Below are 25,607 nucleotides of genomic sequence, written 5' to 3'. Positions count from 1 at the left end.
GTGGGCAGTTGGTGCAGTAACAGTGTCTGGTGACCTGGCTGGGGGTGGCTGCTGCTTGGTCTTGTGGTGACAACCCAGGGTGACACTTGCATTCCTGGCCACAAGGGCAGGTTACTCACCAACTCAGGTTAATGGCTAACCCTGGGGCAGCTCCTGCAGAAGGTGGAAGTTCAGCTGTGTGAGGGCTGTGAGGAGCCCTCTGGGGGGGAGCCTGCCCCCCCCCCCACCCCGCACCATAAGCCGAGCGCGGTGTGGGAAGGCAGCAGCATGCCTGGGGGCCACTGCAGAGCGCCTGGCACCCGGAACCTGGCGCTGGCATCTTGCTCCCCTCAGAAGATGTGCTCTTGGGTGCTGAGTTGTTGCTTAGCCCTTCAGGTAAAGGGGGACTGCGGTGAGCATCCAGAGAGATGGGGTGATGGGAAGAGGGCTGGGATCCTCACAGATGGCAGGGCAGGGAGCGCATCCTGCCAGGGAAAGGGTGCAGGGTGTGTGGAGTGGGCTGGGCAGTGGCTGCCTGGGGTCTGTCAGTGAGCAGGTATCCACCCATGGGCACTGGGCATGAGGGGCTGCAGCTCTGGGTGCTGCAGGGAGTTGTGACCATTCGCCCTCTTTCCACGCAGCACCTGGCAGTGCAGGCTTCCTTGCTCTGCATCTTCCACCTCCTCCTCCTCCCCACCCTGCCTGAGGAGTCACCCCATGCCCAGGCCACCAGTGAGCTGCTGGCACGAAGCCTCTTTGCCTGTGGCATCTGCACGGTGCTGCAGACCACCCTGGGGAGCCGGTGAGCAAGGGGGACATCCTTACCTGGAGGGTGATGCCCCAGGAGGGTGGGTATCTGTTCCCTCCTAGACAGGGGGAGGACAGGCTTTGCTGGAGGCGGGAGGGCAACAAGGACCAGGTGTTCTATAAGGACCCCTTGCCCAGTGTCTCTGTACATCTGTCCCCTCCCCAGCATCACTGCATCCTCTTCTCTCACACATCCTTCCAGCAAAAGGTGGTGAGACACTGGCACAGGCTGCCCAGGGTAGTGGTGGCTGCCCCCTCCCTGGAGTTGTTCAAGGCGGTGTTCAATGGGGCCTTGAGCAGCCCAATTGAGAGGTGTCCCTGCCCATGGCAGGGGGTTGGAACTTGATGACTTCTGAGGTCCCTTCCAACTCAAACCATTCTATGAGTTTATGATTCTAAAACTGTTGAGCTTTCCCATAGCTCCTTGCTGTCCTGCTTCAGCATCCGAACAGGAGCTGGTTCCAGGCCACCTGGTGTCTGTGCTACTACACCCTGTGCAGGGACTGAGTGTGCTCTTTGGCAAAGCCCCTGATCTCTGCACATGTCCCATGTGCTGCTGCTTGGGATGTGCTGGGGCACATTTGGGATACAGGGTGCCTTCCTGCCACTTAGGGGTTTCCCACCCTCTCTGCTTCCTATCCTTCCTCTAGCAGCCAGGGCTTTAGGAGCAGCCCTGTCCCTTCTTTCCTCTGTAACATGCTCTTCCTGTTCCCTTCCCCAGGCTGCCACTGGTTCACATCCCATCCTTCGAGTACCTGGTCCCTGCCATGGTGCTGAGCTCCCACCTGTCCCTTGGTGCCAGCACAGACAGGAACGGTGAGCACAGCCCTGGAGCCTGCAACCTGTGGGGATGGGGATGCTGGCCCTTCATCAGCCAGCAGCCCCTGCAATGCATGTTCTTGGGCCCAGCTCCAGGCACACATGTGATCAGCATCCTCCTGAAATTCCCTTCCAGGCACAGCCATGGCCAGCACATGCCCCAGATCCCACTGTGCCACTGCAGGGATCCAGGCCGCCTCGCTGCAAGAGGTGAGCTCTTCTGTGTTGGGCTGGGGGTCCCCATCCTCCCGCTCCACCAGCACTCCAGATGCTATCTGCACCCCCAGCCCCTTTTCCAGCCCCCCTGGGGATTGCCATAAGTAGGGGGGACACAAGGGGATGTGCAAAAGCAACAGGGATCATGGCGCACATGGGTGCATGTATCCCTCTGGGACTGGAGTGAGCTAAGCAAGGTTGAAGCATGGGGAATGAGGGATGCTACTGGGGCAGATGGGAGCATGGCTCAAGGTGGGCTTCGGACTGCTCTGTGTACCCTGCCCCATGCATCCCATCCTTTCCTCCCCCAGGTCTCTGGAGCTGTGCTGGTGTCTGGGCTGGTTCAGCTGGCACTGGGAATGTCTGGTGTGTGTGGGTGGGCAGCCCGGCGCTGTGGGCCCATGGTCCTGGCCCCCACCTTCTCCATCATTGGGCTGTCTGCATACAAGGAGGCTGCTTTCTTCTGCTCTACTAACTGGGTGGTAGCGCTGCTGTACGTGAGCCTAGGGGCTGGCACGCAGACCATGGGGCTTCCCTTGGCCGTGGGGACAGGAACAGGACATCCCTGCAGCCCATGGCAAAGGTTTGGGGCCCCATTGCCAGGATGTTGTGTGATGATCTGTGCCTCCTCTCCTAGGCTCATGTTCCTTGCTGTCACCTTCTCCCAGCACCTGGGGTCCTGCCGTCTGCCCTTCTGTGCCTGGCTCCAAACTCGTGGGGGCTCCACAGAGCCGTCTGGCCCCACGCTGCGCACGTTCTCGGTACTGTGGCTTGTCTGCCCCTGCTGTGCCCCAGCTTCTCTCTGAGCCTGGCTCTTTGATATGGGGTTGGGTGGGACTCAGTGGCCCTGGAGCAGAGCTGAGTGCTCGGAGCAGAGGTGTGTGTAGGTCCTCGTGCAAGCTCCTGGGGTGTGGGTGATGCTGGGGAACCTGTGCTCAAGGGTGTTGGAGCAGCAGAACTTAGGATGCTCCCTGGGGGGTGGAAAGGGAGATGTGGTGTGGCTCCTTGGGAGAGGTGGCAGGACAAGGGTCTGGTGTTTGGGGTAGAGCAAGTGGGGTGCTAGCCAGGTGAGGAGAATTCCCTGCTGAGGTTCCCCTCACTGCCTTGCAGGTACTGCTGCCATTTGCTTGTGCCTGCATAGTCTCTGCCATCCTCAGCCGTCTCCACGTCTCCTGGGAATCACCGGACCTGGCCATGGCACAGCTGTCCTGGGCAAACAGCACCATCCGTGCCCCTTGGTTCCACGTCCCCTACACAGGTGGGGGGCAGCAGGGCCGTGTGTGGCCATCCACCTCCAGCCAGGGCATCTTTCACCTATCCCTTCTCCCTCCGCTGCAGGCGAGTGGGGGTGGCCGCTGCTCACCCCCCGGGCGCTGGCAGTGGGCATCGTCATGGCCGTTGGTTGCAGCATGAACTCAATGGGCTGCTACGTGCTGTGTGGGAGGCTGCTGCGAGCCCCCCGGCTGCCCCCCCACGCTTGCAACCGGGGGCTCTGCACAGAAGGGCTGGGCAGCCTCCTGGCTGGGCTGCTGGGCGCCCCGGCGGGCACTGCCGCCAGCATCGCCAACGCCTGTGCCACCGGCCTCACACAGGTATGTCTGGGCGGGGGGAGGAAGGTCGGCGAGGGATGGGGAGGCGATGGAGCCGGCTGTGGGGGACCCGCAGCACTCTGGCTGGTGGCTGAGCCAGCGCTGGGGGAAGTGGGTCTGTGTGGTACTGCGAGGGGACAGAAGGAGGGGTGATGCTCCCCATCCCTGCTTTCCCATGCTCTTTCCACCAGGCTGGCTCTCGCTTCTCGGTGCAAGTAAGTGCACTGGCGTGCGTGGGGCTGGGCATGTCCCCGAGGCTGGCAGGGCTCCTCACCCGCATCCCGCTGGCGGTTCACGGTGGGTACCCTGCCCTTCCCTTGCCCTGTGATGCTCACGGCCTGCCCGGTGTTGCCTGACTCCTGCCCCTCGCAGGGGGAGTGCTCTGTGTCACCTACGCTGTGGCTGTGGGCACGGGGATCTCCTACTTCCAGTATGCAGACATTGACTCCGGGAGGAACATCTTCATCGTGGGCTTCACCATGTTCATGGCGCTGCTGGTGCCACGGTGGTTCAGCACGTCTCCAGCTCACCTGGCCACAGGTACTGGGGCCGTTTCCCAGGCAAGGCAAAGCCTCAAGCCTCATGGTGTGGTCACTGCCATGGTGGCTGATGGCAGCAGGAAGCTCCCTCTCCAAGCCCTGGGTCTGCTGTGGCAGCTCCTGCCCTTTTCCTGCGGCTGGGCTGGGATGTCCTGGGTAACTCTGGCACTGTCCTTGCAGGCTGGGTGCCCCTGGACCTCCTCTTCCTCTCCCTTCTCATGGTGCCTGTGGTCTTAACTGGCTTCTTGTCATTTTTCCTGGAGAACACAGTCTCAGGTGAGGGGATACTACAGCATGCCTGCATGAGCCCCTGCTCTGAGGCCACGGGACCATCCCAGAACCACCACTTCTGTCCCTAGGCAGGTCTGCCAGTGGTCCTGGGGCTGGTGTGGGGCAGGAGGGTGCAGCTGGAGGAAAGGCCTCCCATCTCACTGCCCACCACCCTGATTGCAGGGACTCTGGAGGAGCGAGGGCTGCTCTCTGACCCGGCACTGTGGAAAGCTGGAGTGGGTACTCACCACCCCTGTGGGGAGAAGAGCAAAGCCAGCCAGGTGTATGAGCTCCCTGCCGTGCTGAGGAGGCTGCTGCCATCATCCTGCAAAGCCTTCCCTTGCTGCTTCCTCTGTCCAGGCAATGAGGAGGAAGAGGAGGAGGAAGGCAGCAGCCATGCCCCTGAGGAGGGGACCACTGCCACAGGGGAAGGGATGCACCTGCTCCCCAAACCTGGCTCCGGGGAGCTGCAGCTTGCCAGGGGTGAGATGGAGCTGTCTGCATGGCACACCGTGACCTGATCCCGCTGCACCGGGACAACTCGTGGGGGACCAGGGCCTTGCCCCCAAGGCAGCTTCAAGCCACTTTGCTCCTTGTTTCCAAAGCCTGTATGGACTGGAGGGACCTATGCTTCCCCGCTCCCAGCTCTAACCTCATTGCCCTGCTTGGGAGCCAGATATAAAAACCTTCAACCACCTTTGCCCTTTCCAGGGATGTCCTTTCCAGACAGGATTTGTCTGGAAGATGTGAGCCCACTCTCCCCTGGTGCTCTGAGGACTACGACTGTGACAGGCATGGCCACCTCAGGGGCAGTTTGTGGGTGCAGGGTGGATGGCCTCAGTGTGTGGGGAGCTAGTGGGGGCTCACAGCACGTGCATGGTGAGGGGGTGTCAGTGCCCAGGGCAAGGATGGGGCTGTTCTCAGTGTGGAGGATGGAGGGCGTGGGGTTGGTGGTGTCCGTGTGTCCCCAGCCAGGCTGCCCCAGGGCTGTGGTGTCCTGTGAGCTTGGTCCCTGGGCATGGGGGACACAGGCACATGTAGCCCCAGCTATGCAGGTGTCCTTGGGGTGCAGACCCTGAGTCCCAGTGCCAGTCTGGGAGAGCTGTCTGCATCATGCCCTGTGCCGTGCCTGCATGGGCACCCTGCAGCTGCTGAGGAACAGACCCAGGGCCAAGGGATGGGGACCACCAGCTGCTGTTGCCTCTCCAGGCTGCCCCGAGGGCCCTGCTCAGTTGGGCACTTGTACCCCAGGTTATTTTGTCACAGGGGCAAGTGCAAAACCAAGTCTCAAGGCATTTCAGTCCCCATCGCTTTGCACAGCGCTGTGGCTGCGGCACTTCCCGTGGTGACTGGGGGTGCTCCGGAGGGACCCCTGTGCCTGGGGTGAGGGAGCAGCCGCAGTCACTCCCTGGGCCCTGAGGCAGTGACAGCCGTGGCCATTTCCCCACGCTGATGACCGCGGCGGGTGGCATATTGCCTCACATCCCAGCATGCCCCGGCCCCTCACGCTGCGGAAGAGAGCAGCATGCTGGGAGCCGTAGTCTGGCCCTCACCTCCGGCCTGGCATCGCTCGTGTGCGCAAAGCCCCTCACCCCGACACAGCCTCTGGCCCGCCTGCTCCTTTTGCCCTCGGGTAACTCCGCATCTCCGCAGAGCCCCCAGTCCTGCCGGCACCCCAGGGACGCCGGGTCCCTCCCTGTTTCGGCAGGCACGGAGCCTGTCGTGGGGAGGAGTGGGAAGTGGGATTACTAGAGCGTGGCGTGTGGGCTGCTGCCGGAGCTCCGCCGGCATCACTGTGGGCAGGAGCCGGCATGTGGCTCGCACGGAGGACAGGCTTGGGGTCTCTGAGTGTGAGGAGGCCTGTGGCACCCCGCTGTCCACCCTGGTGCAAGCAGGGCAGCTTAAATGCTGGGTTAGAGATGGAGGTCTGGCTGTACTGATGGCAGCAAGCACTGGGTAATGCTGGGGAGGCAGCAGTTACGGTGCTGTGTGTTTGCAGTGCTTATTATGAGCTGGGGTAGGAACTGCTCTGCAGAGAGCTCCCTGAAATTCCCTCCTGCCCCCAGCAGAAATGTAGGGTTGTGTGTGACCAGGGCTGACCAAGCCTCCTTACCTCTGGGCTGTGAGGTGGGGCTGGCATTGCGGAGGGGCTGGCAGGGACTGAGCGTCCTTGTGAGGCCACCCCAGGGACCAGGGTCTTCCAGGGTGGGGGGTGAGGCAGAGACCTGATTGCTCTCTTGCAGATGGAGGGCTCCGAGGAGCTGGAGAGCAGTCTCCTGACACAGCCCTGGGCTTCTGTTTGCTTTGGCGAGTCTCCCTTTCTTGCCAAAGCGTGCTTCAGGGATACTGACTACATCCTGCTGATCTCTGACCTCAGCAGCGTCTGGTATGAGAGTGCAGATGCCGAAACTGTAGGACAAAGGTCCAAGGTGAGTGTCTGGGAAGTCCAGGGACCTCTCTTCGTAGCAGCTGACAGCCTGGCATAAACTGCTCGGTGACATGATGGCTGCTGGATCTGACAGGGCTCAGGTGTAGATGCCTGGCCTGGGAAGTCCTGGGGCAGCTCTGCCCAAGCGCTGAGGGCTGAGCACCCTGCTCCTGGGAGAGCAGGCCAGGCTGTTCAGTGTGCCTGGGGCAGCCGGGGGCTCTGTGCTGAGACCGGCACGCTCATTTCGCTTGTGGGCTGGATGGGCAGCTGGTTTCCCCAGGACCAGTGTACTAAGGAGGAGCTTGAAACAAGGCTGCCTTCCCACCTGTGGTAGAGAGACTCCTGTTCATCTTCAGAGCCAGGCACAGGCTCCCATGGGGCATCATTGCTGGGCATGGCTCCCAAAACACACCGGGCCATGCCTCATCCCCTTACCCAGGCCCATGTGCCTAGGGACCATTTGTCACCCCCATCTGCCATGTGCTTCTCTCACGGAGTGGCTGTGGTGAGTGGCTGGTGGCAGGAGGTGTGCTGTGGTAGCCATGTCCCAGCTCTGGCAGGTGAGCTGAGCTGTGACAGCTCTCAGCCAGCCCCTGGCACTCATGGTGGCATGCAGGGCAGATGCACTAGTGGAGACCATTGCACCCTGCCCACCACTCAGACCACCTTTGGTGGTGTGGGGGAGCCTTCCAAGTTTGTTTGGCCTGGAAGAACCAGTGGGGAATGTCCCGTTGTGGGACTGAAGCCAAGGCCCAGGGATGGCTTTCTGCCATGCTGGGACAAGCAGAAGTGGCTTGGCTCTTTGTGTGCCGGGGTTTCTGCTGGGGTGTTTTGTGGTGCTGAGCTCCCTGGGGCGTTGCTGAACCCCTAACCTTGCCTTTTCCCAGGAGCTGAACAAGCGGCTGACGGTCCGTGTGTCCTCCTTCCTGCACCACTTGTCCAACCTGATGCGCCCCTTGCTGACAGGGCAGCCAGATGCCACCACCACCTTCTCCTGCCACCGCGCTGCCGCTGGGCTCAGCCTGCACGTGAAGAGCGAGCTCTCAGGACTACCCTTCTACTGGGACTTCCACTGCTGCCCTGCTCCTGTGGAGATGGTGAGCAAAGCTGCAGAGTTTGGGGAGGGGGGACACCCAAAATTAAGGACTATTTCCTAATGCTTTCAGGTGGTCTGGGGCCATGCTGGGTGGCTACAGGGTGCCTGCTGTCCCCCATAAGTTTGTCTGTCCCCGTTTCTTCCCGTTGAGGCTTCGGCACCTTGGCTGGCACCTTGCAGCAAGGCAGGGGTGGTCCAGCACCAGGGCAGCAGGAGACCTCTGGTTTGGGATGATAACCTGCCAGCACCCAGGCACGGCATGGCAATGTGCTTCTCCTTTGGTGCCTGCTGTGAAGCAGGGTGGGTACCTCATGGGTGGTCTGCAGTGGCAGAGGGAGCTACAGCAGGGTCTCCTGGCTTTTGAGGAGCTGCTCTTCCCACGGGGCTACCTAAAATTTTGGGGGTTTGGGAAGCAAACCCTTCCTGGAGCCCGGGTGTCGCAAGCCGGGCCCCCAGGGGCAGCCCCGGCAGCGGAGGGTTGGGCGCTGCCGGGTCGGGGCTACCTGGGCCGGGCACCCCCCGGCACCCCGGGGCCCTGCGGCCCTGCGCGCACAAGAGGGCGCCCGGCACCCGCTAACCGCCCCGGCGGGAGCTCGGCCGGCCCCGCGGCTCCGCTGCCGGCGTCTCCCTGAACCCCCGGCCGCGTCCCTTCGGCCCCCTGCACGGCTGTGCTTGGGCATCACCGGGGGAGCTGGGCGGCGGCTGTCCTCGCTTTCAAGGCTGAGGCTTTTGCTGCCTCGCATCACGGCAGGGATGCCCCAACACCAGGGCAGCAGGGAGACCTCCCGTTTGGGATGATGCCCTGCCCGCACCCCGGCACAGCACAGCGATGTGCTTCTCCTTTGGAGCTGGGGACCAAACAGATTTGGGGTCCCAGCTTGGCTCTCCCTGAGGACTTTCTGCCACTCTCTGGACAAGAGGCACAGAAGTTGAGCTGAGGCTGGAGCTCTCCCTTTGCACGGGAAGGTGCTGAGTGCCTGCAAGGCACGCAGGAGGGGGGAAGCGGTTGAGGTGCTGAGTGTGGCCGATGTGGGTGAGGGAATGGGACCAACTCTGCCCTGCTAAGCTCGACTCAGCCAGGGGCTCGAGGCAGGCACAGAGCCCGCCTGGCATCCCCTGGCACATCCCAGCTCTGCAGGGGATGGTGCCCTCTGAGCGCTTGGGTGGGTGACGGCCATGGCCTCTGTGGCTTGTGCCCTGGGGTGAGCAGAACGTGGAGCCCACCGTGGGGTTCACTGCAGGAGCAAGAAGGCTTTGTGACCAATGCTGGTTTTGCTGCCCTTTCACCTGTGGGCTCAGCCTGGCCACAAAGACAAGGGCCATGCTAGAGTAGGAGGATCCTCAATGCCCTCCCAGGGGCTGGAGGAGGTGATGGGAGATGAAGCAGGAGGATGCTTCATCTGCTCAGTGGGCCAGGGGGGCCCAGCCTGGCTCCAGGGCAGGGGATGTGCCCAGGGCTCTGTGTGGGGCTTGCATGGCCATAAGCTAAGGGCAAGTGGTGTGGGCTGTGATGGGGAGCTGCAGCCTGCACAATTCCTGCGTGTAAGGATCCCTTCTGCCTTTGATCTCACCTCCCTGGGAAAGTCTGTCCTGTTTCTCAAGCTGCAGTTTGACATGTTGGTTCTTTTTTCTTCATGCAGCCATGCCTGTTTCTTGCATAGTAACATGCCTTGGGGTATGCAGAGCTGCAGGGAGGGTCTGGGTGGTGCATGGGGGGGTTCTCTGTCTCCTGCAGCACCCCAAATGGTGGGTGGAGCATTGCCTACCTCTGCACCCTGTCCCTATCAGGCTCCCATGCTACAGACCCCAGCTATGAAAGGATGGGGCTGGGATGCAGAGACATGTCCCACAGCATCCTATCTCACTTCTCCCAGTTCATGTCTTTTGACCACTTCCCACTGGATTTGGGTGAGACATGGGGTATCTTGGGGAGCCCTGTGTGACCTCGAGTGATGTTTGCCCTGCTTTGACACCCCCATGGATAGCTGTGTACATCCCTGGAACTTTCTGAGAGTGTCCCTCCTCCATCCTAGGTGTCCCGTCACCTTGTGCAGCCCCTGATTCGGATGAGCCTGGTGCTGCAGCGCCAGGTACAAGAGCTGACCTCCCTGCTGCTCCAGAAGGATGCCGAGATTGAAGAATACAGGGACAGTGGGGCTGCTCTCAGCAGAGGTGAGAAGGGATGCCTGGGGCTGAGACAGAAGAGAGCAGGGAGCGAGCTTCCTCCTTAGCAGGAGGCTGGCATGCTCTGCTCCCTCTGGCTGTTACCCAGTCAGGCCTGCGATTCATGTTCCGCTGCTCCAGCAGCGACACTGTAGCCAGAAGCCTGGGGAGAAGCCCCTGGGGAGAGCTGGGGGAGGAACAGCCTTTAACCGGTAGCCGAAGCAGTTGGGGAGTCGCCAAGGGGCTCTCCACTTTGCTGAGAGCACCTGGCTGCTCCCCAGGAGCCGTCAGGGATGCCAGTAAGGGCCGGCCCTGGAGCTGTGTCAGGCTCCTTCCCGAGCGCTGTAGCTCACAGAGCGCTTGGAGAGCAACCAGGGGCTCCTGGCTCTCCCCGTCATGGGAAACAGCTCTGCATCTCAGCCCCCTTCCAGCGCCCAGCCCGCCTTCCCATCCGTGGGGATGGGTGGGAGGAAGCCCTGTTGGATAGGACATGGGACAGGACCTGCCTGGGGGAGCCACTCAGGGGAGTTGTCCTGCACACATGGAGCTGGGCACTGTTTTTCTGGTGATGCTTTGCCATGCTCTGTCCTGCTGTCAGAGGTGATACCTGCCCTTCCCTGGCAACCTTGACCCCTGGAATCTGGGGTCTGATGAGAGCCAGCCCTGATCTGTGGTATTACAGCCAGGAAGGCGATGTGGTCCAGACCCTGTCCCATGGCAGGTACCTCACCGCCAGAGCCTGGATCTACTCTGCAGCTGCACCAGAGCTGCGCCAGCAAGCCATGCTCTCCTCTCTCCTGCTGGGCTTGGAGCAGCCAGGACAGCCTTGTTTGGGTCCATGGACTGATGCTACTGGGAAGGGCAGGAAGCTGGGAGGAAGCTTTGCACCATTGCTGGCCAGGTGCTTCTCCAGGCAGTATCTTAGCAATGATGCAGGGGAAATTAGGGCTTTGAAAGAGGTGCAGAAAAGAATGAGGGATAACAGGGTTTTGATCCTGTCCTGGAAGAGAGGACACAGATTGGCTCACCCCTCCAGAAAAGCAGCTGGAGGCAAGCGGTCCCTTGCCCTGCAGTGTGTGTCTGAGAAGTGCTCAGTCCCTGGCAGCTCTTTCAAGCTGGGAATGGTGCTGAGCACGTCCTGCTGCTGTCCCCTGCTTTACTATCTGAGAGGGTGCTGGGACAAGAGTGGATGGGCTCTGCTACCTGGCTGCTGTGAGCATCAACAGGCTCAACCATATCCCCCTGCTTCCCTGTGGCCCTTGCACCTTCTGCTGACTGGGTGACATGTCCCTAGCCCAAGGGGCCTGCTGGGCTCTCCTGCTGGCTCTGGGATGAGAGTGCTGGAGTTGTTCTTCTGCAGCCCACTTGCCATGTGGACAGGGGAAGCCTGGGATGGGAGGTCTGGCCAGACCTGCCCTGGCTGATCCTGCTTTCCCTTGCAGACCGCCTGCGGACGGAGCCCTTCCGAGAGGAGATGTTTCAGCAGAACTTCATGGCTGAGGTAAGGAGCTGTGCAAGTCCTACCTCCTTCAGCAAATGGGTGGTGGGGAGCCAGAGTTAGCAGCCCCAGTGTGAGGTGTGCTGGGCTGGATGGGGATGTCTGGACTTGTCCCTGGAGAGGTGTAATGCTCACCAGCTCTCCCATGGCCTTCCACCTGGTCTGCAGGGCGAGCAGAGCTGGAGGCGCTCCTGGTATGGCCACACTGGGGCATGGCATTGTGTTTTGTCATTCTCTTGCCACTGCCTGGCTGCTGGGAGCTGCCAGGGGTGGCAGCCAGGCTGGCTGCTCCGTGGGAGCATGCCATTGTGGGAGCATGCCATCCCTGAGGCATCCTCGCCTGCCTCCCGTGTGTGCTGTGGATCTGGAACACTAATGCTGACGGCAGGCAGGGAGCGGGTGAATGAGGAGAAGCCATCTGCTCCATTCAATTCATCTGCTGGTTTTAGGGGTGACTTTGCAGTTGCACATTGTGGGGACAAGTGCCTTTCAGCCTGTTACCTGTGCTGTGCCCACCACTGTCCCCTTGGCATGCTCAGCTCTAAAATCAGACACGTGCTTTGGAGAAGCAGGGGCTGGAAGGAGAGCACCTTTCCTCTGATCCTTCTTCACTCCTGGAAATAATCACAGAAGCATAAGAGTTATTCAAACCAATGTGACAACATCAGAAATGATTGATGCCCATTGAGGCAAAAAACCCCTCAGGATGCTTCTGAGTCTTCCTATGCTCACTGTGAAGCTGCAGGATTTGGAACAGTAGTGTTGACTGAGGAGTCAGCCAGGGTGTCCGTGGTGTCACACAGGCTTTAAGAAGATGTAGCTTTGTGAGGTACACACTGATTCTCTTGCATGGCCAGTGATGAACCATCTGCAGAGTTTCTGAAAATTAGGGATGATCTTTTTTTTTTATATGAGAGGCATCACATCCAGCACAGGCGACTTTCATTTCCCCTGGTTATGATGGATAGAGATGAATTCACTGCTGGACTGCAACTTGGAGGTTGCCTAGGGACCGATGATCATGACCAGATTACATTCACCCTGGGCAAGGAAAGGACATTCCTAAACAGTAATTTATATCCTTCATGCTTTGAAAGGGCTAATTTCCCAAAGCAGGGGGAAAATTATGAGTGAAATCAGCTTGGAGGAAACATTTAGATAGAAAAATGTGAATGAAAATGGTGAGCTCTTTCAGAAGAATTTCAGAAGCCACAAAAAGCCACAATTCCACAATCAAGAAAGAGGGCAGTGCTGGCTGAGAGCCCGTTCTGGTTCAGTGGCAAAGTGAAGGCAGCAATTAGAAATGAAAGAGCAGTTTATAACAAATGGGAGAGGGGCAGTAGATAACGATCGATAGAAATTAGAAATTATGAAGTGTAGAAAATGGATAACAGAAGCTAAAGACATCAGGGAAAAATCATGGAGAAGGACAGAAGGAAAGGCTCTCATTTAGCGTGGTAGGAGAAAACCCCAAGCTCCCAGCGATGGGATAAGCTTGTTAGCAGGCAGAGGTGGTAAAATGATTGATACTGGAGCAGACATGGCAGACGCTGCCGGCAAAGGTTTCGGTGCTGTCGCTGGAAGGATGCAGACTGGTGTGCCAGGATCAGGGGAGGATGAAGTGTGCCTTTGTTCAAGGGATGGCCCAACCAAATCTGCTAAAGATGAACATCCGACTTGAAACTCCAAGAGCTGGTAGGGTGTGGGGCACGGGGGAAGGTGCTCGGTGGCGTGGCGTGGGCAGGAGGGGAGCAATGCAGCCCCGTGCAAAGGCAGCTGGTGGGTAGCTCATCCGGCAGAGACTTCAAAGGTGGGAGTGCAGTTGGTGCTGTGTGTCCTGGGACCAGCCCAGGGGTGGTGTCTTGGGGCAGGAGCACCCAACGAGCAGTGGAAGGGTTTGGGGGATGCTCCCCCTCTGCATTCCCCAGCAGACAGGTGTGAGCATCGGCTGCAGGGGAGAGGCTGGAGGAGGCATGCCATTGGGAATTCCATCTGCTGGGAAGGGTGAGGGGGGGAATGTCCTCTCCGTATTCACCCTGTTGCTTTATAGACCCGCTGATGATGCTTTTGGCCCACGTACCATCCTGCAGCAATGAGCCATGAGATGTGAGCAACTGCTGTCTTTGTCTTGAATGTGGCACCCCGTCATTCCTCCTGACACCTCCTAGGTCTTGTGCTAGCAAGGGACACCCAACATAGGTTTGCAGCTCCACATCACCAAACCTGGCTGTCCGCCCCAGTCTCCTCTCTCTTCCCGCAGTTGAAGGGTGGGCTGGATCATCTCCTTGTCTCTGGGCAGGTATTTCAGAACCCCCCAGGTAGTTTTGTACTCCATTTGCCAGCTCCAAAAAGTGGCAGCACAAGGGGCTGGGGTCCCTCAGGACATGCCGTGGGGAGCTGGGAATGCTGCGACCGACTCCCCTGTCTGGGTTTCCAAAAAGACGCCGGACAATCAGCACGGAGTCGCAGGAATGAATTGAGGGCTGGGGAGAGAGCCCAGCATTGAGAGGCTTGGAAGGGAAGAGCTCCGTCTAGTTTATCAGGGAGAAAATTGAGAGGCGCCTTGATTACAGTGCGTGAGGGTCTTTACAAGGAGAAAATGCTGGTTAGCAAAGGCCTCTCTTTAATCTCGTGGGGAGCAGCAGAGCACGAGCCAGGCACTGGGAGCTGGAGCCAGGCGATTTGGAGCAGGGATGGAGGCACTTGGGTTTGCTCCCGCGGGTGATTAGCACTCGGGGCAGGGTCCCAAGGGCAGCGGTTGATCCTCCATCTCTTGATGTCTACAAAAGCGGGCTGGGAGCCTGCTTGGAAGAAAACCAAGTTGCTGGGCTCGGTCTTGGGATGCGCATGGCTGAATGTCAGTGGGAAAGAGGTCAGGAGGAGAGGTCTGATGATCCTTCCAGCCTCTCCCTGTGGGAAACAGGGTTTCAGGTTGTGGATGTTTGGTAGTGGTAAACACCTCCTGGATGGAAGGGGGTTGTGATGGTGTGGTTCAGGGCTGATGGGATGCAGGAAAGTGCTCCACGGTTTTGCTTGCATCCCAAACTTTTGCTGCATCCACCATGGAGTGGAAAGGACCTGCCAGTCCCCCAGGGCAGACCTGCACAGGGATGCTCCTGCCTTGGCTTAATAAACATGCCCTTTCCCCAGGATTTTGTCCACTTGGCCATAGAGGGCATTTTAACTAATCATGGGGAGTTTTCCAGCAAAGCCCTGGGAATATTTATATGTTTAGGAAACGACGCTTTCACACACGCAGTTTTTGGCAAGGGTTCACTGCTGAGCAGCTGCCTGGGCTTGGACAGAGCTGGAGGGAAAGCAGTGGCTGCATGCGAACCGAGGCAAAGCCGGCAGCTTTTATTGGCAAGCCCCGGGGTTCATGTCGTGAGGGGAAAGAGCAGGCGGCTGGGGAGGGCTCTGCACCCCGGGGCTTCACTGGCACCCTTCCAAGCAGCACAGGACCCAGCCGGTTGGGGGTACTTTATCCCCAGGTGTCCCTTTGGGTTGCAGAGATGGCCCCACAGGGCAGCATGGGGTGCCCACCCATGGTTTTTTGAGAGCTTGCCCTGGCCCGGCTATGGTGGGCGTTTTGTGACACAGCTTCTGCCAGAGCCTGTGGCCTAGCTGTGCAAGGAGAACAGGGTCAGGGGGTCTGTGCGGTGCTGTGCCCCCCCCCCGCCCCCACCCTGGGGAAGTCAGGGACAGGTACACCGGGGCCAAACTCACTGATACCATCAGTGCAAATATAGCCCCCGCGCCCCAGGATGCTTCGCCCTGAGTATTTTTATCTGGCGTGGCCGGTGCTCAGGGGCGGCCGCTCCGCAAGCCCAGTGCGGGACCTCGGCAAACAGGACGCGGCGGGTTCACGGCTCGACCCCGGGGCCCGGCGAGGAGGAGGAGGATGTGCCATCAAAACAAGCAACGCCAGAGAGGAAGATAAACAAACAGGCGGCTTCCAGTGCGGCCCTGGCCGAGGGCGAGCGGGAGCCCTGAGCTGGGGCTGGCGGCGGTGCTGGCTGACGTCAGGGCGCCCGGGGGTCAGCGTCCCTCTTATTGTTCCCCACCGGGGCTGGGACGGGGGCCAGGCGCCCATCCCTCTCCCGCGAGGAGACATGGGCCGGTGAGGCAGGTGGAGGGGCACCCACGGGAGCCACCGGCCATCACCAGCCCGCTGTCCAGCCCGACACCTGCCTGCACGCTGCCTGCCTCCCTCCAGCGCCCGGCCTCTCCTTTTTAAAAGGTGCTAAAAATAAAGCCCCAGGGAGTGGAGCTGCCGTGGTCTGTGTGAGGGCGAAGGCGGCAGCGGGCTGCACGCTTTGCAGGGTGGGGATGTCATCCCTCAAACCTGGGCCAGCCTGGTGCGGCAGGCAGGAAGCGATCTTTTGGCTCTTTCCAATGAGGGATGTTTTTAATTAGCACAAGGTAGCTGCGGCTTTGCCACTGTGGCTGGGTGAGAGCAGGGCTGGTGGCATGGGCATGACACGGGCTGCTCGCGCACAGGGTGCACGGGACCTGCGGTTTGAAGGTGCCACGGGTGCTTGGCTGGGCTGGGCTCCCTCTGCGTGGGGCGGGAGAAGGATCTGGCAGCGTTTGGTGCTGTTGTTAGCAGGGCTGGGCGGTGCAGAAGTTGCAAGGCCCCGGGCAGGATGCCTTGGGGCAGAGGTGGCAGCGTGGGGCTGGCTTTTTGGGGATGCTCGGAAGCGCGGAGCAAGTTCTTGTGCATAGCCAAGCATTTGTGCTGTGCCTGTCCTGCCAGACCCGTGGGTGCCCGTGTACTGGGGCCACTCTTGCCATCCTTGCTTCATTCCTGAACAAGCCTCAGTCACCTATTTCATTGTTGCCCTGGGCTCTGGGTCTCATGCTGGAGCTGAAATGTGGTGGGCAGGGGGGAGGGAGGCACACACATGTATGCAGGGAGCTGGGCGCTGCTGCAGTCAGGAGGAGCGGAGGGTCTTTCGTGCTTAGTGTGACCTTGTGTGCAAGAGTGTGTGTGTGTGTGTGTGTGCACGAGAGCAGGAGCATGGGTGCCAGTGCCACCGGGCCAAGGGGCAGAGTGCCATGTCTGATGGCTGAAGGAGATGGGGCTGAGGGCCAGCACCTCGTGCCCACAGTGGAGATTTTGGGGAGGAGCATAGGCACACGTCACTGCGTGGGGGCTGATCACTGCTGACCACCAGTGTTTGCTGTGGAGGCACGTGGCAGGCAGTACTGCTGCAGCCTGGTCAGGTGAGGGGGGCCCTGGCCAGGGGATGCTTTCCGGGCCACTGCTGTAACCACAGGCCGCTTGCACGAGCAGTGGGTCAGTGTAGCTGCATGATGATGATGAAACAAGACTTGGCACAGGTGCCCTGGGGCAGCAGCCTGCCCAAAATAGTGCCCAGACTGCAGGCAAGGAGTGAGCCCCCAACACCCAGGGGCTGGCCATCATTGTGCTGGGGAGGGGAAGGGGGATGTGTGGCAGCAGTGGCTGCTGTCCTGGGAGCCCCGCAGGGATGCTGCTACTGGGGACACAGGTGGTTCATGGCCCAACCCCCAGTGACTGCAGCTGTGCCTGGCTGCAGCTCTGGCACTGTCTGTGGAGAGCAGTTGGCACCTGGGCCAGGTACAGGCAGCTGCCTGCTTGGTCCCAGCTCCATGTCAGCTCAGCATCACCTGGTGGCTTGTCTGGGGATGGAGGGATGGACAAGCACCATTACGGCCTGTCCATCACAGGGAGACCCCCTCCCCGGGGTACTGCATGGCCCTTGGCAGTGGCACGTGGCCTGGGAACCCTCCTTTGCAGTCAGTCTTCCTCATCCTCTTTGTGCCATCATGCTGTGCCATGCCATGGTATGCTGCACTGTGCCGTGTTGTGCTGTGCCATGCCATGCTGTGCCATGCCATGCTGTGCCATGCCATGCCATGCCATGCTGGGTGCTGCTGCAAGCAGGCAGAGTGGCGTCACAGGCCATCTGTCAGAAGGGGCCAGACCCTGCTCTTGCAGCAGAGGCCCCAGCCCGTGCATGGGCACCAGCCGCACGGTGCTGCTGAGGAGCAGCTCAGCTCGGGATGATTGATCTTGTGTCAGCAAGTGGTGGTTTGAGCCAGTGCCAGGCCTCAGCTCAAACAGGAGCATTGAATGGGGAGAGCCCCTTCCCCCTCCGGAAAGTGGAGCAGCAATCCCCCCGCCACCACCCCTGGCCCTGCTCCCACATCTCGGGCATTACTGGCCCCATGGTCGCAGGCAGCTGCCTGGCCCTGGGGAGAGTACAGGGATCAAGGGGGCACGTGTAGGCATCTGGGGTCCCAGTCTCGCCAAGGCTGAGCCTGCTGGGGCTGTGTTTGGGTTAGAGGAGGGCAGAGGGGGGATGCAGGGATGGCTGCTGGGGGGAAAGTGTGGGGCACAGACTGCCCCTCACTGCTGTGCCCTGCAGCTGCCTGTCCTGGCCCTTCAGCTCAGGATGTGGCAGCATCTCCTAAAAGCAAAGGACTTCTTGGGGAGGAGAACAAGGTGGACTTTGACAGGGCTCTAAAGGGCACTGTTCTGTGTCAGTAAGGGACGTGGCAGCTTCTCTGTCCCCAGCTGATGAGGTCTGGACTGGCGCGTTGCTGTCCATGGGCAGGACCGAGGAGCAGTGCTGCCTGCACCCCTGGTGCTGCCTGCCCCAGCTCCCTGCACCCCTCTGTGCCCTAAACAGGCTGCCATGTTTATTCACCGTGTTCCTGAGCGTCCTAAGCCCTCCCCCAGCTCCCCATATACAGCCACTTCCCCTGTGCCATCCAGGGGCAGCTTTTTTTGTTGGTGTTTGAGTGCAGCTCCCTCCCAACCCCTTCGGCCAACGCCCCTGTAGCCTCTGCCAGTCATGCCAGCCCAGGCAGAGGTGGTACCAAACAGCTGGGCACATCTGGGCAGGCAGCAGTACCCGGGGAGGGGTTGCTCTGCACCCCAGGAGGCAGAGACATTGGATTCCTGAGGCCGCCTGCTCCCACTCGGCTCGGGCCTGCGCGTCCCGTGTGAGGAAACAGGGCCATTCATGGATTTCTCTCTCTATTTATACCTCTCCCTTTCCGTATTTAGTGTGTGCGCAGGCAGAGGGGGCAGCGAACGCCGGGGCTACTGATGTTCTTGGCTCCGGTGCCGGCTGGAATTTCGTCCTGGAATGTATCCTGAACCGCTCTGAAAACACGAATAAATCTCTGTGTGTTGTGTGTGTGTGTGTGTGTGTTGTGTGTGTGTGTGTGTACACACACAAATATATAGACAACGTATAGACACGGGGACGTATAGGGCATTTGTGAGCTTTGCTATTTAAAGGCTGGAGTAGTTAGAGGGCTCTTGGTGAGGCAAACACCTCCGGATCAAAGGGAGGGAGGGAGCTCTGCTAGGGGCCAGACACCTTGGGGTTTAGGTGGCCTTGCTTTGTCCTCTCCAGGGAGCTGAAGCCACCTCCCTCTGGTGCCATACCTACAGTAGCACACCCAGCCAGCCCTGAGCAGTGCTCTCATCCCCAGGGGGCTGCATTTAATGGATGTATTTGCTCCCTGGTCTCCACTTTCCCAGGGAGAGCCCCAGAGAACCAGCTCCTGTGCTGCAGAGCCTGGAGTGCAGCCAGATGCAGTACAGTGAGGGCATCGGTCCCTGTGTGGCATGGGGCAGTCCAGAGCTGCTCGAAGGTCAGGGGATGCATCCTCAGCATTAACTGGTGATTGTAGCTGTCAAGGAGAGATGATGATGTGGAAAAGGAGAAAATAGATGTTCGGTAGCAAGTCCCAAGTAGATGCTGGGCATCTCCTTGGGATGCTGGAGCAGCTGGTGCTTTGTGGCTGTCGGGGAAAGACAATGAAAGGGGGAAAACACAAAGTGGGTGCCAAATCCCACGCAGGATGCTTAGCCAAGCCAGGAGGGCAACTCCTCTGGAGGTGCTGGGAGCTGCCTTGCTGGGAATGCTTAGTGAGGCTTCAGAGGGAGCAGCTGGGTCTCCCAGCACCCCTTGGCCGAGGGCTGAGCTCAGCTGAGGGTCACACCAGCTGCTTGTCTTCTGGGTGCTGAAAAACCTGACGTTTTGGGTTGAAAGTGCCCCCATTTCGTCTCTGGCCAAAGGTGATGTGTTTGTGGGTGGGGGAAATTGGAGCACATTCCTGCTGCGAGCCCTGCACGTGTGCGTGCGGGTAGGGGAAATACAGCTTTCCTTCTGAGAAAAAAATCAGCCCGCTTATTTTTATACAGAGCTCCAGAAGGGCTGAAGGTGGAAACTTGGCCTGTCAGCAGCTGTCACAGGGGAGCGGGTCCCTGCCTGAGTTTGGGGGGAAACCACAGCTGGGTGTTAATGGGACTGTTAATGAATTAATGTTGGCTGCTGGGGGCCAGGGAGGGGCTGAGTGGTGGGGGGAGCCTGGACCAGCGGGGCATGCGCAGAGCCCTGCCTGGCCCGCAGGCTCCAGCTCAGCTGTAGGAAGCTCTGGGAGCCATGAGCTTGGAGAGCTGTGAGGCTCCCCTTCCAGTCATGCCTTGTAGAAACACTTGGAAACGCGGCCCTGTTGTGAGCAAGGGGGTCTCAAACCAGAGAGGGTGCGTGCAGCTGGCGTGGGTGTGTTATCTTTTGACCGTGGGCATCTGCTGCCTGAGCTGGTGGTGTTGCTTAATGCTGGGTCTCCTCGGGTGCCAAAACCAAATCTTTAAAGCAATTTAAAGAAAACAGCGGGGAAGTGAAATTCCCCCATCCGCCCCCCAATTTATTTATGGGTTGGAGAGCTTGTGCTGCTCAGCACAACGTCAGCAGCTGCGCTGGTCTCGGCACAGCACTACCCATCTGCAGCCCTTCTTGGAGTTGTTTCTCTTGCTGTACCCCCCAAAATGTGGAGGAGCACCCATATGAATGTGGTGAGCACAGCTGTGCCCCATGCTGCAGGCTCAGTGGTGTGTTCATATGGCTCTGGAGGAGCAGGTCATGCTGACATGCTCACCTGATGTCAGTGTCATAGGGGTGTGGGGGGGGCTGAGGAGTAGCAGCATAACCTGGTTGGGCTAGAAATGAGAAGGAAAACACAGAGAGAACCTGAAAAAGAGAAAGCAAATTCTCCTCCGTGGATGTCTCCTGCTGTGTTTGGTTTCAGGCTCTGTGGATGAGATATTGGCTGTGGGGAAGCTGGTGGCATCTCCTGGGGTTTCACACTCTGGCACCAGACAGCTGTTAAACCAAGAGGAACGAGTGACCATCCTGAGGGAGGGATGACAATGTCAAAGAAGGGATGACCATGCTGAGGAAAGGAAGTCCACACCAAGGAAGGGATGGCAACCCTGCAGTAGGGATAACCATGTTCAGCATGGGACTGTGGATGGAGAGGTTCTTCTGTCGGTCTCCGTGCTGTTATGGATAGAGACAGAGTCTCTTACTCTGCTGTCAGCTCTGCTTTGTCTCTAGTTATGCTCTGCTTGCACCCAGGCTGCAGATGCTACTCCAGCTCTGGCACTGGGTGTCTGTAGATGGGTGCAGACAAACCCGCACCTCATTAAGGCTCTACGGGCTGTTGGACCCAGTACCTTTCCCAGGACCCTTTTCTGGCCCTTTAAAGTCAACCTCCAAGAGTGCAGCCAGCATCTGCTGCCCAGTGTCAACCGATGGGGCTGAGGGCCTGGAGAGGGCAGTGCCTGGGCTTCTCACAGCCCTGCTCCTTGCATGAGTGGGCTGTACACAACTGGCCCTTCATTCTGGAGAAGATCCCTCAGAGGATCACAAATCCCAGCTTGGAGAGGCCCTGAGGCTCCACTGTGCCCAGCCACCAGCTCTCGGGGACCAGCTCTGGCTCTGCTGGGACCCTTCCCAACCCCATCCCAGACAGACGGATATCCCAAAACCCACTGGTCCCAGGGGCCCCCGTTCTGGGTCCCTCTGTCTGAATGAGGTGGTGTGCGTGTGCCCAGACTGTCCCCTCCTGTGACTGTACAGTACACACTGCTAAATATATGTCTGTGCAGATACAGGAACTCAGAGGGGCTGAGTGATGCTCCCTTTCTATACCTCTTTTCATGGGGAAGGCTAATGAGATTCATGTCATTAAAGGGCTGATGTTTTGTGGGATGGGAACCTTTTAAACGGGATGTGTCCTGGCTTAGTCATGGCAAATATTTACCAAAAAAAAAAAAAAAAAGGGAAAAAAAAGAGGGGAAAAAAAAAAGAGAAAGGGGAAAAAAAAAGGGACATACCGTATAAAATTAGAGTTCTGAAAATAGTATTTAGAGCAAGTGAGAGAGAGAGGAACCTAAGCCAGAAAATACAGCTCAGTCTGTTCAGGAGTCAGGGGAAAAAGAGAGAGCAAGGGGAAAAAAAAAAAAAAAGCCCCCCCCAAAAAAAGCCAGAGATAAAACGAGAGAAACCTCGGCAGTAAAAACAGCATCTTGGTAAATAGACTATTAAAAAAATTCTGACCTGCTTTATGGCTTTCTTGGCTGCCGTTCAGCTGTGCTGCCCTGCCCGGCACGGAGGGAAGGTAGCAGGAGCCGGCGTCTGTGTGGATGCTCAGAGCCCCGGGACGCAGCTCCCCCCCCTGAGCAGCCGCGCGGGGCGTTAAATTTAGCCACATAATGATGGCCCTGAGGAGGCAGCCTTTTGTAGCCACACTGTAATTACTGCCTCGCTTATAAATTTTATTTTTCTTATTATGTTTCCTCCTCCGCTGGGGAAGGGGGTGGAGGGGGGTGGGGGGTCGTCCTTCCACACCCCCATCAAACCCGCAGCTCTCTGGGGAAGCGGGGGGTACCGCTGCGGGGATGGAGCGGGTCTGTGGGATGGAGGGGAAGGTGGGAATGGCTGTTCGAGTCCTGCACTACCCAGTGCTGCTCCCTTGCCCCAATAGAGGGCTGAGCCTGGCATTTGGGGGTGAGGGAGGCGTTGAGCTAACCCTACCCATGGTAGGGTCCTCGCAGCCCAAAAGGTGGGTGTCGTGGCTCTCCCGAGTCTTAGCATCATCCTTGCAGGGAGCTTCTGAGATGGTACTCTGGGGGTACCTGCAGCACAGCCAGGCTGGGGAGGCAGCCAGGACCCCCATCAGATGCAAGGACTGATCACCTGGCCCTGCTCAGTGGGTCACCAGCTCCAGCCCTGCCCCTTGTGGAGATGGGAAAGGCGAAAAGGGCGAGGGCTGGCCCCGGCCCCCTCCTCCTTCTGGGAGCGGGACCGAGGGGATGGCTCCTCTCCGAGCCAGTGCAAGTGGGGGACAGCTTCAGGCCAGGCAAGAACGTGCCAGAAAAGGTCTTGTTCCCCTCTTGTTTTCCCAAAACAAAGGAAGCAGCCTTGCATTGCTGGAAGTCGCGTGCTCAGGCTGTGCTGCCTTGTTATCATCCGATAACCTGGCGACCCGGGAGCTGCCCTGCTCCTCACCCATCGAGCCCGCACTACGGGATGCGAACAGCTTCCGCATGAGCTGCCCTTTGCAGAGATCCGTTTTCCGCTCCCCGGGCTTGTGGGGGGGGGGTGCTGCATCGGGGACAGTGGCCCCAGCTGGCCCCAGGCTCACCATGTGCCTGCCTCATGAGGGACCTGCTCATGCAGGTGATGGTGGATGGGCAGAAGAAATGCAGCGGTGGCAGGTGCCTTGGTGTGACCCAGGTGCTGCCATCCCATACAGGGTGTGGAAGGAGATTTGGGGCTCTGCTGCATCATGCTTTGCCCTACATCACTTCCCTGAGAGCACTGAGGCCAGGCTGTGCTGCAGAGAGGGTTGGGGAGTGTGCAGGGCTGGAGCCCAGGGTCCCTTGGGGCACACAGCAATGCCTTCAGGGAAGAGACCCTTGCAAACCACTGGGGAGGGCCAGAACAGCACCGGGAGTGCCTGCTTTCCCTTCCCGCTTTGTTCCTTCACCCAAACTCATGGCCCAGGAAGGGTGCAGTGGTGCCCAAGCATCACAGGCACTTTGGTAGGGCTGGTGTTCAGGGTGATGCTCATCCATGACTGTGGGGTGGTGTCTGGGGAATGTCTCCTTGGCAGAGCTGTGCATGGGGAACATGTGGGACCACGGTAGTCCCACCCAGCTGTGCCCAGGGGAGCCGGCTCATCCCAAAGCCACCCCTTTCTCCTGCCCCACATTATAAGGGCTCTGTTTAGCACTACGATGACCCGAGGCAACCTCCATCCTTTGCTCAAGTGCCCGTTTCAGGGCAGGTGGGACAATACTAAATCAACTCCTTTAAAGCTTCCCGACCCGCAGCCCCGCAGACGTGCCGGTGTCCATCCCTCCCTCACCTCCTGCGGGCGTGCTGGGGGCTGGTGTGCTGGCTGGCCGCCCGGGCACGGGCCTGCCTCGGCGCCTGGCCAGGAGTCTCCTGACCTGGCTGGGTCCATGCCCCAACCCTCCGCCCCGCTGTGGGGTCTGTGGCTTGTGCCCTGGTGCCAGGGATTCAGCGCTGAGGTGGTCACAGGAGCCCTTGGGGACAGCGGCCACCGCCTCACCGGTGGTGACTTGGGAGCCCAGGTTTAGAGCGTGCCGGGGACTGGGAGACAAAGTGCCCTTTCAGCCCGAGCCCTGGAAAGATGTGTGTGTGTGTGTGCGTGGATGTTAATGCCCTCGGCCCTGGCGAGAGGAGTGGAGAGGAGAGGGGAGAGCGTGGGCTGGCTCCATCCCCGCTGGGAGCTGGGAGCCAGGAGCCGGGAGCCAGCCCCGCACGTGTGCCTCTGCGTGTGCCTGCGTGTGCCTCTGTGTGCAGGAGGCTTATGCGTTTCCGTCTTGGTGTATTTATGTACGTCATGTGTGTGCCTTACTCATCGCTGTGTTTTTCTTTCCTTGTTCTTGGGTCTTTCCCCCACCCCCGCCATGGATCTATAATTCTTACGGGATTTTATTCTTTCCCCCCCCTTTCTTTTTTTTTGGTTTTTTTTTTTTTTTAGGGGTTTAAATCTCCAGTTTTGGAAGGCACTGGCTCCTTAGGAAAATAACCTGTATTTTTAGTGCTTGTCTGTACGGCTGCTGATGCCGCTGGCCCCTGCTCATCACTTATTCACTGTTTGTCTAAGGTTTTATTTTCCCCTTCGCCCCGTGCTGTGGCGTGGGGACAGCCAGCGGCGTGCTGGAGCTGAGCGGCATGGCGGGAGCGTGCTGAAGTTCTCAATGAGCAAAAGGCAGCTCCAATCTGGCCTTTATTGAGGTCTGGGCTTGCGTAGCGCTGGAGCAGCCTGCCCTGTAATCAGCCAGCCACCAGAGCTGGCCAGCCTTGTAATAAAGCGGCTCTATATTTATTTGTTCTGTTTATACCCTGCTCTGTAATAAGTTTGGAGCCCTCCCCACTCGCCCCCATTTTCTTTGGGAAGCTCCTCCGGGTCTCCAAAGGGATTTACCATCCTGTGCGCAGCAAATGCTCGTGGCCCTGCATCCTGCGAGCAGCTCCGGACGCATCTGGGCCACACAGGATCACAGAATCATAGGGCCTGGAAGGGACCTCCAGAGATCATCATGTCCAACCCCCTGCCAATGCAGGTTCCCTAGGACAGGTTGCACAGGGAGATGTCCAGATGAGTCTTGAATATCTCCAGAGATGGAGACTCCACATCCCTCCTGGGCAGCCTGTCCCGGGGCTCTGTCACCCTCACTGGGAAAAAGTTCTTCTGCATATTGGTGCAGAACGTCTTGTGCTCCAGCTTGAGGCCATTGCCCCTTGTCCTGAACCCACAGACCACTGAAAAGAGGCTGGCTATTTCCCCCTGTCCCCCACACTTGAGATATTTATAAACATTAATAAGATCCCCACCTCTTGCCCTGTTAGCCCCACACATCCCATGCCTGCCATCCATCCTCTCTCCAGAATCCCAGCCCTGTTCCCCAACCCAGAGTCCCCCCCACTCTCCTGGTACCCTATACCCCCCTCCACCATGGCCCTTTCTCCCCATCCCTGCTGCCCCCAGTGCTGTCTCTGCCAGCCCCCCCTCTCCCCCTCTCCATCCCAACCCTGAGTCTTTTTAAAACGTGTTCATTAAAGGGAGCTCAGTTGCCCTTTCCCCAGCGAGGCTGGAACACTGACAGCCTGTTTCGCCCGTGTGTCTGTAATTAAACTCAATCTCTGGGTGAATACAACAATGTGACTGCACAGAATAATTCCTGGAGATCCTGACGCCGAGGAGGAGTGTGGCCTGTGAGCAGCCCATTCACGCCTGGCTTTCTATAAATACTTTACTATGTGGCACTAAGAAAACTTCAAGCCCTTCCCCCCGCCCCCCCCCCCTTTTTTTTTTTATT

The 25,607-nt window shown here is 59.0% G+C and overlaps 2 protein-coding genes across 3 annotated transcripts in view; both read left to right on the top strand.

Annotated features, from left to right (window-relative positions):
- Positions 1–267: 267 nt before the first annotated feature.
- On the top strand, positions 268–4,909 carry SLC23A3 (solute carrier family 23 member 3; the record flags this gene model as incomplete). The annotated part of the gene is made up of 12 exons (XM_084265629.1): positions 268–375; positions 621–781; positions 1,508–1,602; positions 1,742–1,815; positions 2,133–2,314; positions 2,459–2,582; positions 2,932–3,079; positions 3,160–3,413; positions 3,602–3,707; positions 3,783–3,950; positions 4,130–4,225; positions 4,403–4,909. 12 exons carry the CDS (start codon positions 268–270, stop codon positions 4,738–4,740), a joined length of 1,854 nt encoding a protein of 617 aa, XP_084121755.1. The 3' UTR covers positions 4,741–4,909.
- Positions 4,910–5,770: 861 nt separating this feature from the next.
- Positions 5,771–25,607, top strand: part of NHEJ1 (non-homologous end joining factor 1) — a 45,029-nt gene continuing 25,192 nt past the window's right edge. For both annotated transcript variants that reach the window (XM_084265063.1, XM_084265062.1), the window contains exons 1-5: positions 5,771–5,852; positions 6,463–6,648; positions 7,535–7,744; positions 9,777–9,915; positions 11,349–11,407. In XM_084265063.1, coding sequence (XP_084121189.1) covers positions 6,463–6,648; positions 7,535–7,744; positions 9,777–9,915; positions 11,349–11,407 — 594 coding nt within the window. In that variant the 5' untranslated portion in view covers positions 5,771–5,852. The remainder of the gene's footprint in view (positions 5,853–6,462; positions 6,649–7,534; positions 7,745–9,776; positions 9,916–11,348; positions 11,408–25,607) is intronic.

This window comes from Gallinula chloropus (assembly GCF_964237585.1).
Source record: "Gallinula chloropus genome assembly, chromosome: 5".
Classification (NCBI taxonomy): domain Eukaryota; kingdom Metazoa; phylum Chordata; class Aves; order Gruiformes; family Rallidae; genus Gallinula; species Gallinula chloropus.
Note: the sequence above shows the minus strand (reverse complement) of the source record. Positions and strands in the feature narration are given on the sequence as shown.